Source organism: Lissotriton helveticus, chromosome 10 (assembly GCF_964261635.1).
Source record: "Lissotriton helveticus chromosome 10, aLisHel1.1, whole genome shotgun sequence".
NCBI lineage: Eukaryota > Metazoa > Chordata > Amphibia > Caudata > Salamandridae > Lissotriton > Lissotriton helveticus.
The window spans coordinates 1,179,233,022-1,179,245,524 of NC_136071.1; the positions used below are offsets into that span (position 1 = coordinate 1,179,233,022).

General features: G+C 52.6%; 1 protein-coding gene across 1 annotated transcript in view; it reads right to left on the reverse strand.

Moving 5' to 3' along the window:
* Nucleotides 1-649: 649 nt before the first annotated feature.
* Nucleotides 650-12,503, reverse strand: part of BTD (biotinidase) — a 179,671-nt gene continuing 167,817 nt past the window's right edge. Inside the window, exon 4 of the mRNA XM_078664029.1 lies at nt 650-3,001. Within this exon, the coding sequence (XP_078520155.1) occupies nt 1,838-3,001 (1,164 nt within the window). The 3' untranslated portion in view covers nt 650-1,837. The remainder of the gene's footprint in view (nt 3,002-12,503) is intronic.

Consider the following 12,503-nt stretch of genomic DNA (forward strand, 5'->3'; position numbering starts at 1 on the left):
GAGTAGCATTGTTGAGAAGAAAAAGAACACCACTCCAGCATCCTTTAGCTGACGGCTTGCAGGCCAATGTAGCAGACTTGACATATACAGCGATATTGATGTTTCGAAACAGAGAGTCAGAAGAAATCGCCTTTTTGACCCATGTATTAATGTGTTTTCCAACCTGATTAAATTTTCATCCCTAACGTAGTGAAATGCAACCACCACTGAAAGGCTACCAAAAAGTTATATTTTCGCAAAAGTCACAGTCATCGTCAGTTATCGGCTGATTTATACTCTTGATTCGAATAATTACCCTACAGTGCTTCACTTAATGTAGCCTTAATTTTCCCCTTAATCTGCCTCCTTCCAGCCATTTAAAAATGATTGTAAAAGGTGCTCATCCCACCACGTAAACTGCTGCTACCTCAATCCCATGTTTACACCTCAGACCAGTTCTTCTGTGGTTCAGGCCATCCCCCACACTGCTCTCACTGTAGTTTCCAATACTGGTTATCCCCCTTTGCTTCTAGCAGTGCTTCCAGTGGTACCATCTCCTGTCCCTTATGTCTTCCACTAATGATCCATTACTGCTGATGCAGAAATACAGTGTGAATGCAGCCACACACAACCCAATGTACACACAAGAACCACACATTTACAGCCGTCCTCTCAGCTAACGGCTTGCCCCGTCGAGGCCATTTTATAAAATGTGTCTTCTAAATTATACAATTCATTCAGCTGTGTAATTTTGTGGTGGATTGTTGCTGGTCGCCCCTTCAACGTTGGCATGGTTAAACAGATTGGCACACAATATAGGTTGTGCAGTTGTTTGCACATTAGTTTACTTTGCCTACTGTCCTGGCAAGCAAAGACATATACCAGAAACAAGTGTGCTGCTCCAAGCTTAACAAGGCAACTGATAATGGTTCTATACAATAATGTGCATTTCTAATCACAATCAACACTCTGCACCCCACACTTAACTCTACCTCTTAGAAATACAGCAGGTGTCAGACAGTCAAAAACTCGCCTTTGATGTTGGTCTGTAAATTTAAAGCTACACTTCAGAAACTTTCCATTTTCATTTGAAATAGAGTTTGTGTTTGAAAAATGATATTACTGAGTTCTTTAACTGCATTCCACTTGGTTGACGAACGTCTTCTCCTGAAGTAAGAAACTCTCTCAAAAGGACAGCCATTAGGAAGCTGCATAAAGGCCCAACAGTAGTTTATAGAGTTTTTGTCATCTGGCCCAGATAGAGGATAAGGGAAGGTGGTGTTGATCGGTGTTGCAATAAAGTTTTGGGAATTCTAAGCACAATGGGATTAGATGTGTGGCTTTCCGTTGCTCTCCTTATAGGGTGTCTTCCGATGGGATACACCCTCAGCCACATACACGGCCAATGTCTGAATCTACAAAGTGCCCGCATTGGCAGGGTGGGTGAGGATCGACTCGGGATCACAGGGAGAACACGCTAGACTTGTTGGAAGAAGTATGGAGATGAAATGCATCAAAAGAAAGTAAACGCTAAGCCCCAAGGTGGGAATGTGGTGAGTAGTTGAGGATGATGTGGTGAAGATCTGAGAACAAAGCTGCTGTTGAGGTACACAGCTTAGTTTTACCTAAAAGTAATCAGTAGAGATATTGTGACTGTCAAGAGATTCAGCAACAGAATTTAGGATCACTCTTCTGATGTTAACTACTCTCGCCTCACCGTTTAGCGAACCTACCTGGGAAGTAGGTTCCTTGGTAGTTCCAAGTAAGATGCTTGGTCTTTTCAGCCATTGTCGTTTGAAAGTCTACTTCAAACGCAGACTGACCACTGGTGGAAATAGTGCAAACCTCAATGCAAAACTCAGTCCTTCTCGTACCATCGCCCATACAATGATGCCGTCACCAGACCAGAGCTCGTCTTGTCTTTATGCATGTAACAGTTGTTGCCCGCACACCCCCACTGATCGGCAACGTCTAGAACCATGTCGGACAAAAGCAGCAGAGGAAAGACATAAGTGGTGCTGAAATTTCCCCACATCTGGAAATCGAGCACACCGCTGGCCTCTGTGATCTCCTCCCCACAGGTTTCTCCACATTTCACCAGGGCGCAGACCTGGAGGTAGTATGTGCCGTGGACGGTGTGGAGGCCATCAAACACCCCCAGTGCATACAGCTCTCCAGACAAAGCTGCCTTCCTGTAACGGAGGTGACAACATAGTGAGTTGGCGCAGACCTGGAGCTCCCCTTCAGCACCAGTTATTGGAACAAGAGTGAAGTTGTCATACATCATCTCAGAAAAAAAGGCAGGGGCTGGTTTATGGGGGGCCACTGGCCTCCCTCCACAGTGTACACTTTGCTCCTCCACTTCACACACAGAGTTGTCTAAAGGAAGGTCAAACACAGGGTTTTGGGTCTGGCTTGCTTTGGGCTTCAGCTCTCCCTGCATGGGACTTTCTGTAGATGGATCCACAGGCACCTGGGCAACTATCAGCCTCCCTTCTGCACTCTTCAAGTTGTAGAAGTAGGTTGACTTTGAAGGTGTGTAGATGCCACTGCCCGTCATGCCCAGGCTGGTCTCATGAATGTTCGCTGCCAGGACGTTGACATTGAAGCTGCTCGCGAAGCCTCGCTGGATCTGAGGAGCGGACAGAAGAGGGAGCTGGTTCATCCAGGCTGTTGGGTACAACACATGCCTCACGTGATGCTGCTTCACAAGGCCCACAGCCGGCTCCAGAAACATGATATCAAAGCAGGTGAAGAGGCCAAACCTGCTGGCGAAAGGGGTGTCGAAGACAATGTGCTCCACCTCAGGTGGCGTGTCAAAGCCGGCCTCGAAGTACAGGTTCTGTTTATGGTATATGGCCACCAGGGTACCATTAGCGCTAAACACAACATCTGAATTGAACTGGTATCGTCCATCGGGTGGGCAATGAGGATCGAGATGCTGGCACGGCCGCTTGGTGCCCAGGTTTGCCACCACATACATTTTGCCATATGATGCCATGCAGCTCAGCCGCTGAAGGATCTGCCAACAAAACAAAGAGCAATAAAGTCAATCAAAATAAAATTGCTTATAGACATTGGGGTGCAACTTCACAGTTCAAAGAAAGTACATTATACAGGCCAAATGGTGACACAAATGATCATTTTAAAATAAGGACAGTAGTGATAACAGGAGGGCATAAAGAGATGAAACGACCTTTACGAGCACTCCTCTACTGATGGGGGAGAGGTGGGGTGAGGTATTTGTTTAGCATTTCACTGACCAGTTGCAGCTTTTATGTTATTTAATTCAACCAAAGGATACACATGTTTATTTAAGGTTTAATATAAGTTATTGACATTAAAATGCATTCCCAATGTGGTATATGTTTCCAATCACAGAATGTTCCAAAAACACTTAAAAGTGAAATCACAAGCCATTTGTTTCCGAGCCATGCAGATTGTCATCAGCACTTCTTCTCCCTTTTCCCACAAGAGCAGTTCGAACATGAATGGCAAAATATCCTAGTTTGCAATTGTTTCCCACATTATTATGGCTCTGCCATTTTTGCCACATAATACATCATCTGCTGCATATTCTAACTATTTTAACAAAATAATTGTAGCTCAAATGGATCAAAAGTTACTAAAAAATGTGACTTGTGTTGCTGCGAAGTGGATGGCCCATTGCATACATTGACTGGTCACCTTTCTCACTGCTGCATTTGTAATTTACACTGGTACTAAGATGGCAAAATCTGTGCAGAGACTCTTAATATGGGTAAAAATGTAAAAATAATAAAGTATCAGAAAATGTACCACATTACACTGTAACCTTTTTTTTCTGCATAATTTAGTCAACACTGCGACATAATTTGGTCCTCCATTACTGCATAATTCCAGTGCCCCCAAAGCAGGCACCACAAGTTAAAAGTGCTTTGGTCTGAAGCAGAGGAACCATAAAGTTTGCATACTTAGGGGCAGATCTACAAGGAAGTGCTGCAGCGCGGCACCGCAAGCCTTTTGGCTGAGCCACGCTGCGGCACTTCCCAAAGCACAGGGATGCGACATATTTACAAGAATATGTTGCATCTCTGTGCTTCCCCCAGCGCTGGCGCACAAACTGCAGCCATGCGCTGGTGCAAGCACACTTGCACCATGGTGCAAGGATGCCTGCGTCATGGGGAGATTGTTTTTGTGCGGGAAGGGTCACCTTCCTGCACAAAAACAATCACAAAAGGCATTTTCCTCTTTTTCTTCTGTAGAAAACAGCACGCATTGAAAGAGGAAAAACGAGGAGAAATGAAAACATTTCTCCTTGTTGCGCCTCGCTACGCCACCTCTAGGGTGCCGCAGCATTCAGACGCATCTCCATATTTATGATTTCTTGTAAATCTGGAGATGTGTCTTGTTCCATGGGTGTTGCTTGGGACACCCACAGGAAAAGTCACAGAGGGTGGCTTTTCATCTCCTTGTAAATATGGAGGAGCCCCCTGAGCCACCAGTAGTCACAAAAAGTGACGTACTGGTGGCGCAGGGGGCTTGTAAATCTGCCCCTTAGTTTGGTGTGCTTCAAATCCTGCATTGCCGATCCCTGGTGAGTTGCTGCTACTACTGCTGAAAAAGGCCAATGGCATTACCAATGGGTGAGGCGGACTGGCTTCAAGGGTCCTGTGACCTTAGTGACAGTCACTGTCGCTCTAGGGTGTGCTGCTTCATAGGCCTGCCCACAAGACTGGAGGTGAACTTCATTATGGCTTGTGGTGGACAGGCCTTCAAGGTTAGCCCACACTTGCCACCATTAGTGTCCACCTGCTGTTGCTAAGACACCAGGGCTTCTAAGATGTAGCGGGAACTTCTAAGGTCTAGCATGGGAATGTGCTCCCTCAGAAGAGTGGTCTGGTGGACTAGTCATGAAGGCTGAACTTGGTTCCCCAGTTTGACATTCGGCAGCTCTGGCCATAGTGCCACATCCTCTCCCCCACTCAACACTATACTACCACAATGAGAGAAGCTTGCACTGCCTTCAGCTACAGACCAATTGCGCCCGCTATAAACACCTGGATGTGGCTAAAATTCAAATTATGCACTAGACAAGAGTAATATGCTGCCTAAAAAAAAATTCACAACATCCTGGAAAAAGTGAACACACATAGGGAATACAATATTAAGTAAAACATGTGAAATGTAAGCAGGGACAACATGGTTACCTTAACGCTTTCCCACTCATTATTCAGAAATCATTGAGGGTCTTTGCCTGAAAAGTTGAAGACATGTCTACAGGACCGGGAAAGGACCTGTTTCAATGTCCATTGCTTATATCCTTACAAAATGTAAGCAGTATAGTTTAATAAGACCAACTCCCTCATCACAGCGTGGAGGTACACAATTTATAAACTAAAATAAGGAAAACAGCTGATAAGGATCCCAATAAGCGTTTTCCACTGCAGGCATCAACCATGTATTGCAGCGAGAGACGAGTAAACGAAAGTAGCGCCTCACTGTCAAACTCTGTAAAGTGGCGCTAATGTTTTTGGGTGTGGATAAAAGCAGTCTGGTCAGTTTGTGACCCCCTGTCTTGCTTTATTTAGTTATTTTTCATATTTTTAACCTTTTTTCTCTTCGTCCCGATGCTGTCCTTAGGAATAGAAAAATGTTAGAAAAAGACATTTCACAGGGGAACGAATGAAGGAAAGGAGAGGAAAGAGCCATTTCATGAAGGCAAGGTTTTCAGCAAGTGAGGAGGAGTGAGCCAGACAGAAAGAGAGGGAAGAAGAGGATGAAAGAGAGAGGGGGGCAGCTGCCAGCTGCAGAGCAGGAGCAGTGGACATCATCCTTGTTTCCACTGGGCAAAAAGGAAAAGACAAAGTCCTTTTCCTTCTCTGACCGACCAACCCATTCACGAACTGCCAGGAACGGCCGAGCCTTATCTATAGGCCTCGGCTATTTCAGCCGTCCCGGGACGCATTCTTAAAATAAAATAGTAGGGTAACTGATTCATTTAAATTGAAAAGTAGCCCTGCCGATCCCGTCTACTACGACCACTGGGGTGAACAGACCTGGAGACACTGAGACAGACCACAGGCAGAGGAAAGCTGCAGATTCTCTTGGAGGGGCATTCCTCCCAGCCCCGAACAAACTGCTTGATCCGAAGAAGGTTGGCTAGTGGTGGGCGACAGAGGTAAAGTGGAGAATCTTCTGCGATACGGGCCAACCCTCCACTATGATCGGGAAGGAGAGCCACCCACAGCTGTACCAGGGGTGGATCGGCTTTGGCAGACCTAACATTTGGGTTTGAACACCTATAAGAAATACAGGCTTCAGCAGCCGCAACTTTCCACCCCCGACCCACGGACATCTTCTCAAGCCAGCATCACGAGTAGGCCTGGGTACCATGGTATGGGAGGAATGAAGAAGGGACAATTGAAAGATCCAATAGGTGCCAGATAGGACCAAAGATACAGTGCTGGAGGAGCCCAGGCAGAGAAAACTCACAGGTAGCAAAAATAAACAAAAGAGAGGAAAAGAGAACAAGATACAGAACCAAACAAAATGAACTGTGAGAGAAATGTTGTAGGACTACAGAGCAACTCTGTGAGGTCAGGCCCTATCAATCAATCAATCAATCATGGGCATTTATATAGCGCACTACTCACCCGGAGGGTCTCAAGGCGCTGGGGGGAGGGGGTCCGCTACTGATCGAACAGCCAGGTCTTGAGCTTCTTCCTGAAGGAGAGGTGGTCTTGGGTCAGGCGCAGGTCGGTCGGGAGGGAGTTCCAGGTCTTGGCGGCCAGGTGGGAGAAGGACCTTCCTCCTGTTGTCGCTCTTCGGATGCGGGGGACGGCGGCGAGGGCGTGACTGGCTGATCGGAGGTGGCGTTTGGGAGCGTAGAAGTTGATGCGGTTGTTGAGGTAGCTCGGGCCTTGGTCGTGTAGGGCTTTGTGTGCGTGGGTGAGGAGACGGAAGGTGATTCTCTTGTTGACGGGGAGCCAGTGCAGGTCTCTCAGATGTCCGGAGATGTGGCTGCGTCGGGGGATGTCGAGGATGAGTCTGGCTGAGGCGTTCTGGATCCGCTGGAGTCTCTTCTGGAGCTTGGCGGTGGTTCCGGCGTAGAGGGTGTTGCCGTAGTCCAGTCGGCTGGTGACGAGGGCCTGGGTGACCGTCTTCCTGGTCTCGGTGGGGATCCACCGGAAGATCTTTCGTAGCATGCGCAGGATGTTGAAGCATGACGAGGAGACGGCGTTGACTTGTCTGGTCATGGAGAGGGAGGAGTCCAGGATGAAGCCCAGGTTGCGTGCGTGGTCTGTCGGTGTGGGTGCGGTGCCCAGGGCGGGGGGCCACCAGGAGTCGTCCCAGGCGGAGGGCGAGGAGCCCAGGATGAGGACTTCCGTCTTGTCTGAGTTCAGTTTCAGGCGGCTGGTCGTCATCCATTCGGCTACATCTTTCATCCCTTCGTGAAGGTTGGCTCTGGAAGCGGCGGGGTCGTTGGTCAGTGAGAGGATCAGCTGGGTGTCATCGGCGTAGGAGATGATGTTCAGGTTGTGTTGGCGTGCGATGGGCGCGAGGGGGCTCATGTATACGTTGAAGAGGGTGGGGCTCAGCGAGGATCCTTGAGGGACGCCGCAGATGACTTCGGTGGCCTCTGACTTGTACGGTGGTAGGCGGACTCTCTGTGTTCTTCCGTCGAGGAAGGAGACGATCCATTCCAGTGCCTTCTCCTGAATTCCGACGTTGCTGAGGCGCTGCACTAGGGTGCGGTGGCAGACAGTGTCGAATGCCGCGGAGAGGTCTAGGAGGATGAGGGCCGCTGTTTCTCCGTTGTCCATCAGGGCTCGGATGTCATCGGTGGCAGCGATCAGGGCGGTCTCGGTGCTGTGGTTGGCTCGGAAGCCAGACTGTGAGGGGTCGAGGGATCCATTCGTCTCGAGGAAGGCGGCCAGCTGTTTGTTGACGGTCTTCTCGATGACTTTGGCTGGAAACGGGAGGAGCGAGATGGGGCGGTAGTTCTTGAGTTCGGTGGGGTCCGCTGTTGGTTTCTTAAGTAGAGTGCTGAGTTCGGCGTGCTTCCAGCTCTCCGGGAAGGTGGCGGTGTCGAAGGAGGTGTTGATGATGTCCCGCAGGTGGGGTGCGATGACAGCGTCGGCCTTGTTGAAGACGTGGTGAGGGCAGGGGTCGGTCGGAGATCCGGAGTGGATGGAGTTCATCATGCGGACGGTGTCATCGGTGCTGATCGGAGTCCAGGCGCGGAGGGTGGTGGTGGGTGGCGTTGCTGCGGTCGTTGTGTGCGATGGTTGACTACTGAAGCTGTTGTGTATGTCCGCGATCTTGTTGTGGAAGTAGGAGGCGAGGGAGTTGCAGAGGTCTTGCGATGGGGTGATGTCGTTGTTACCGGCGTTGGGGTTGGAGAGCTCTTTCACGATGTTGAAGAGTTCCTTGCAGTTGTGTGCGTTGTTGTCCAGTCGGTCCTTGAATGCAGTTTTCTTGGTGGCGCGGATCAGTTGGTGGTGCTTCCGGGTGGCAAGCTTGACGGTGGTCATGTTGTCCGGTGTAGGTTCCCTTCTCCAGACTTTCTCGAGGGCTCGGCAGTTCTTCTTGGAGCTCTTGAGTTCGTCGGTGAACCATGGGGCTTTCCTGCTGCCGGGTCTGCTGGGCGGGGTCCTCAGAGGGGCGAGTTCGTCCGCGCAGTTTCTGATCCACTTCGTGAGGTTGTCGGCTTTGCTGGGGTTCGCTGAGCTGGCGGGAGGGTGCTGACTCAGGGAGGCGGTGAGCTGGTCGGCTGTGATCTTGTTCCAGCTTCTTCGGGCAACCTGTTGCTGGTGGTGGTGGGTCGTCGTTCTTCTGAAGGTGAAGTGGACGCAGCTGTGGTCCGTCCAGTGGAGTCCTGTGGGGTGGCTGAAGGCGATGTCTTTGCTGGATGAGAAGACGGCGTCGAGTGTGTGTCCGGCGAGGTGGGTGAGGGTGGTCACCAGTTGCTTGAGTCCCAGGTTTGCGAGGTTTTCCAGCACGGTGGTGGTGTTGCGGTCGTCGTTGTTCTCCAGGTGGAAGTTGAGGTCCCCGAGGAGGATGTAGTCGGTTGAGGGGAGGGCGAGCGGGCTGATGAAGTCGGCGATGTCCTCGCTGAATTGTGTGCGTGGTCCCGGGGGTCTGTAAATGAGGGTGCCTCTGAGAGTGGTCTTGGGGTTGACGTGGATCTGGAAGTGCAGGTGTTCGGCGGGTGCGATGGTGTCGTTGGTGTTGGTCGTGATGCGGATGGTGTTCCTGTGAATGATGGCGATGCCCCCTCCTGTCTGGTTGACGCGGTCTCTCCGGATGATCTTGTAGCCGTCCGGGATGGCGATGGCGATGTCGGGTGCTGAGGAGGCGTTCATCCAGGTTTCCGTGAGGAAGGCGACGTCTGGGGCTGTGGTGTCAAGCAGGTTCCAAAGCTCGACGGCGTGTCTGTGGACGGAGCGGGTGTTGAGCAGGATGCACTTCAGGTGGCTGCTGCTGGAGTTCGGCTTGGTGGGTGCTGGTGCCGTGCAGGTCCGGGTGCAGGAGAACTTGCAGGCCTGGCAGATGAAGGGTCCGTGGGTGCGTCTCGGAGTGGCTCGGTAGCATCCAGGGGTTCGGCCGGCGTTGAGTGCGTTGAGGGTGGCGGCGTCGTACGTCCGGCGGGTGGGCTGGGGTCTGCGGGGGCCAGGGGTCCTGGCACTGGGCACGGTCCAGGCACGGACGGGCGTAGACGGGCTTACCTTTGGCGCACCTTCGGCGCTCATTCGGTGCTCCCGCTGCGCGCGTCCGCTGCACGGTCGCTCTGGGGGCGTCATAAGGGGGGAGCCGGGAGGGAGGGTGTGCGGGGAGGCGGGGATCGCGGTAGCCAATCGGCGTGCGGGGGGGCGGGGTCTCGTAGTGATCCGGCGGGAAAACCTGGGGGCTCGCCGGCAGCCCTGCGGTGGCTGGGGCGGCGCTGGGATGGCCCTGCGGCGGCTGGGGTGGTTCAGCGGCGGTCCTGTGGCGGCTGGGGCCACGTGTAGAACGAGGCACAGGCAGCAGGTAGGAGGAGCAGGCGGGGGGTGTGGGAGCGACCAGGCCAAGGGCGCAGTGGTCGCTCCTGTGCAGCGCTGTGGGTCCCCTATTGTGTAACCAAGAAGGGAGTTTAGTGCATGAACAAGATCTGTGACTCTTACATCTGCCCACTATAAATTAAAACACAATAGGTAACGGAGTGGTGTGGCTCACTGGTTAGAGGCGGCAGAACCGGGAGCAGAGGACGGCCTGGGACCAGGGTTCAATTCCCAACGCGCCAGGGTCTTGGACCAGGGTCAACGGACTCAATAATTCTCGCCTCGGTGCCTACTCGAACTAGGGATCACACTCGGCAACTCTGGGCATTAGCTTGCCTCATCTCCACAACGGCCCCCCACATACGCCGGGGATGCCTGGTTTCACCTTGGAGATAACCAGTAGGGACAATCTCACAGGGAAAGCCAGGACGGGTTCCCCAGCGGTCTACAGCTCAGAGATACTCCTTCGGGAGTCGATTCTAGCACTTTAGAAACCCACAATCAATCAATCAATCAACGGCAAACGCCAACGATGATGAACCCTGGCTGTACCCATACTCAATGATCAATCAATCAATCAAACAAACAGATTTATATAGCCCGCTACTCACCCGCTAGGGTCTCAAGGCGCTGGGGGGGAGGGGTCCGTTACTGCTCGAAAAGCCAGGTCTTGAGTTGCTTCCTGAAGGAGAGATGGTCCTGGGTCAGCCGTAGGTGGATGGGGAGGGAGTTCCATGTCTTGGCCGCCAGGTAGGAGAAGGATCTTCCTCCGGCGGTGGCTCTGCGAATGCGTGGTACGGTGGCGAGGGCGAGGCTGGTCGATCGCAGCTGGCGGGTGGGCGTGTAGAAAGTGAGGCGGTTGTTGAGGTACTTGGGGCCCAGGTCGTGGAGAGCCGTGTGTGCGTGGGTGAGGAGCCTGAACATGATCCTCTTGCTGACGGGGAGCCAGTGCAGGTCTCTCAGGTGGGCGGAGATGTGGTTGTGGCGGGGGATGTCCAGGACGAGTCGTGCAGGGGCGTTCTGTATGTGCTGGAGTCTTTTCTGTAGTTTGGCTGTGTTTCCAGCGTAGTGGGTGTTCCCGTAGTCCAGTCGGCTGGTGACGAGGGCCTGGGTGACCGTCTTCCTGGTTTGGTGGGGATCCATTGAAAGATCTTTCGGAGCATGCGCAGGGTGTTGAAGCACGATGAGGAGACGGCGTTGAATTGTTTGGTCATCGAGAGGGAGGAGTCCAGGATGAAGCCCAGGTTTCGTGCGTGGTCCGTTGGCTTGGAGGTGGTGCCCAGGGCAGGGGGCCACCAGGAGTCGTCCCAGGCGGAGGGGGATGATCCCAGGATGAGGACTTCCGTCTTGTCTGAGTTCAGTTTCAGGTGGCTGTTCTTCATCCACTCGGCGACGTCTTTCATTCCTTCGTGTAGGTTGGCTCTGGCGGTGGCGGAGTCGTTGGTGAGGGAGAGGATCAGCTGGGTGTCGTCGGCATAGGAAATGATGTTAAGGTTTTGTTGGCGTGCGATGGCTGCGAGGGGGCTCATGTAGACGTTGAAGAGGGTGGGCTAAGCGAGGATCCTTGAGGTACGCCGCAGATGACTTTGGTGGCTGCGGATCGGAACGGGTGGAGGCGGACTCTCTGGGTTCTTCCGGCGAGGAACGAGATGATCCACTCCAGTGCCTTCTCTTGGATTCCGGTGTTGCTGAGGCGCTGTATTAGTGTGCAGTGGCAAACTGTGTCGAACGCTGCAGAGAGGTCCAGGAGGATGAGGGCAGCTGTTTCCCTATTGTCGAGCATGGATCTGATGTCGTCGGTGGCTGCGATGAGGGCGGTCTCGGTGCTGTGGTTGGCTCGGAAACCGGACTGTGAGGGGTCGAGGGATCCGTTCGTCTCGAGGAAGGCGGCGAGCTGTTTGTTGACGGTCTTCTCGATGATTTTGGCAGGAAAAGGGAGGAGCGAGATGGGGCGGAAGTTCTTGAGGTCGGTGGGGTCTGCTGTCGGTTTCTTCAGGAGGGCGCTGAGCTCGGCATGCTTCCAGCTCTCCGGGAAGGTGGCGGTGGTGAAGGAGATGTTGATGATGTCCCGGAGTTGGGGTGCGATGATGGAGTCGGCCTTGTTGAAGACGTGGTGGGGGCAGGGGTCGGTTGGGGATCCGGAGTGGATGGTGTTCATCGTGCGGGTGGTGTCTTCTGTGCTGACCGGGGTCCAGTTGCAGAGGGTGGTGGTGGGGGGCGTTGGTTCGGTGGTTGGGTGCGTGGTCTGTGCGCTGAAGCTGTTGTGTATGTCGGCGATCTTGCGGTGGAAGAATGAGGCGAGTGAGTCGCAGAGGTCTTGCGAGGGGGTGATGTCGTTGTTTCCGGTGCTGGGGTTGGAGAGCTCTTTGACGATGCTGAAGAGTTCCTTGCAGTTGTAGGTGTTGTTGTCTAGTCGTTCTTTGAATGTTGTCCTTTTGGTGGCTCAGCTGGTGGTGTATGCGGGTGGCGTTCTTGAGGGCTGTCATGTTTCCTGTGGTCTGG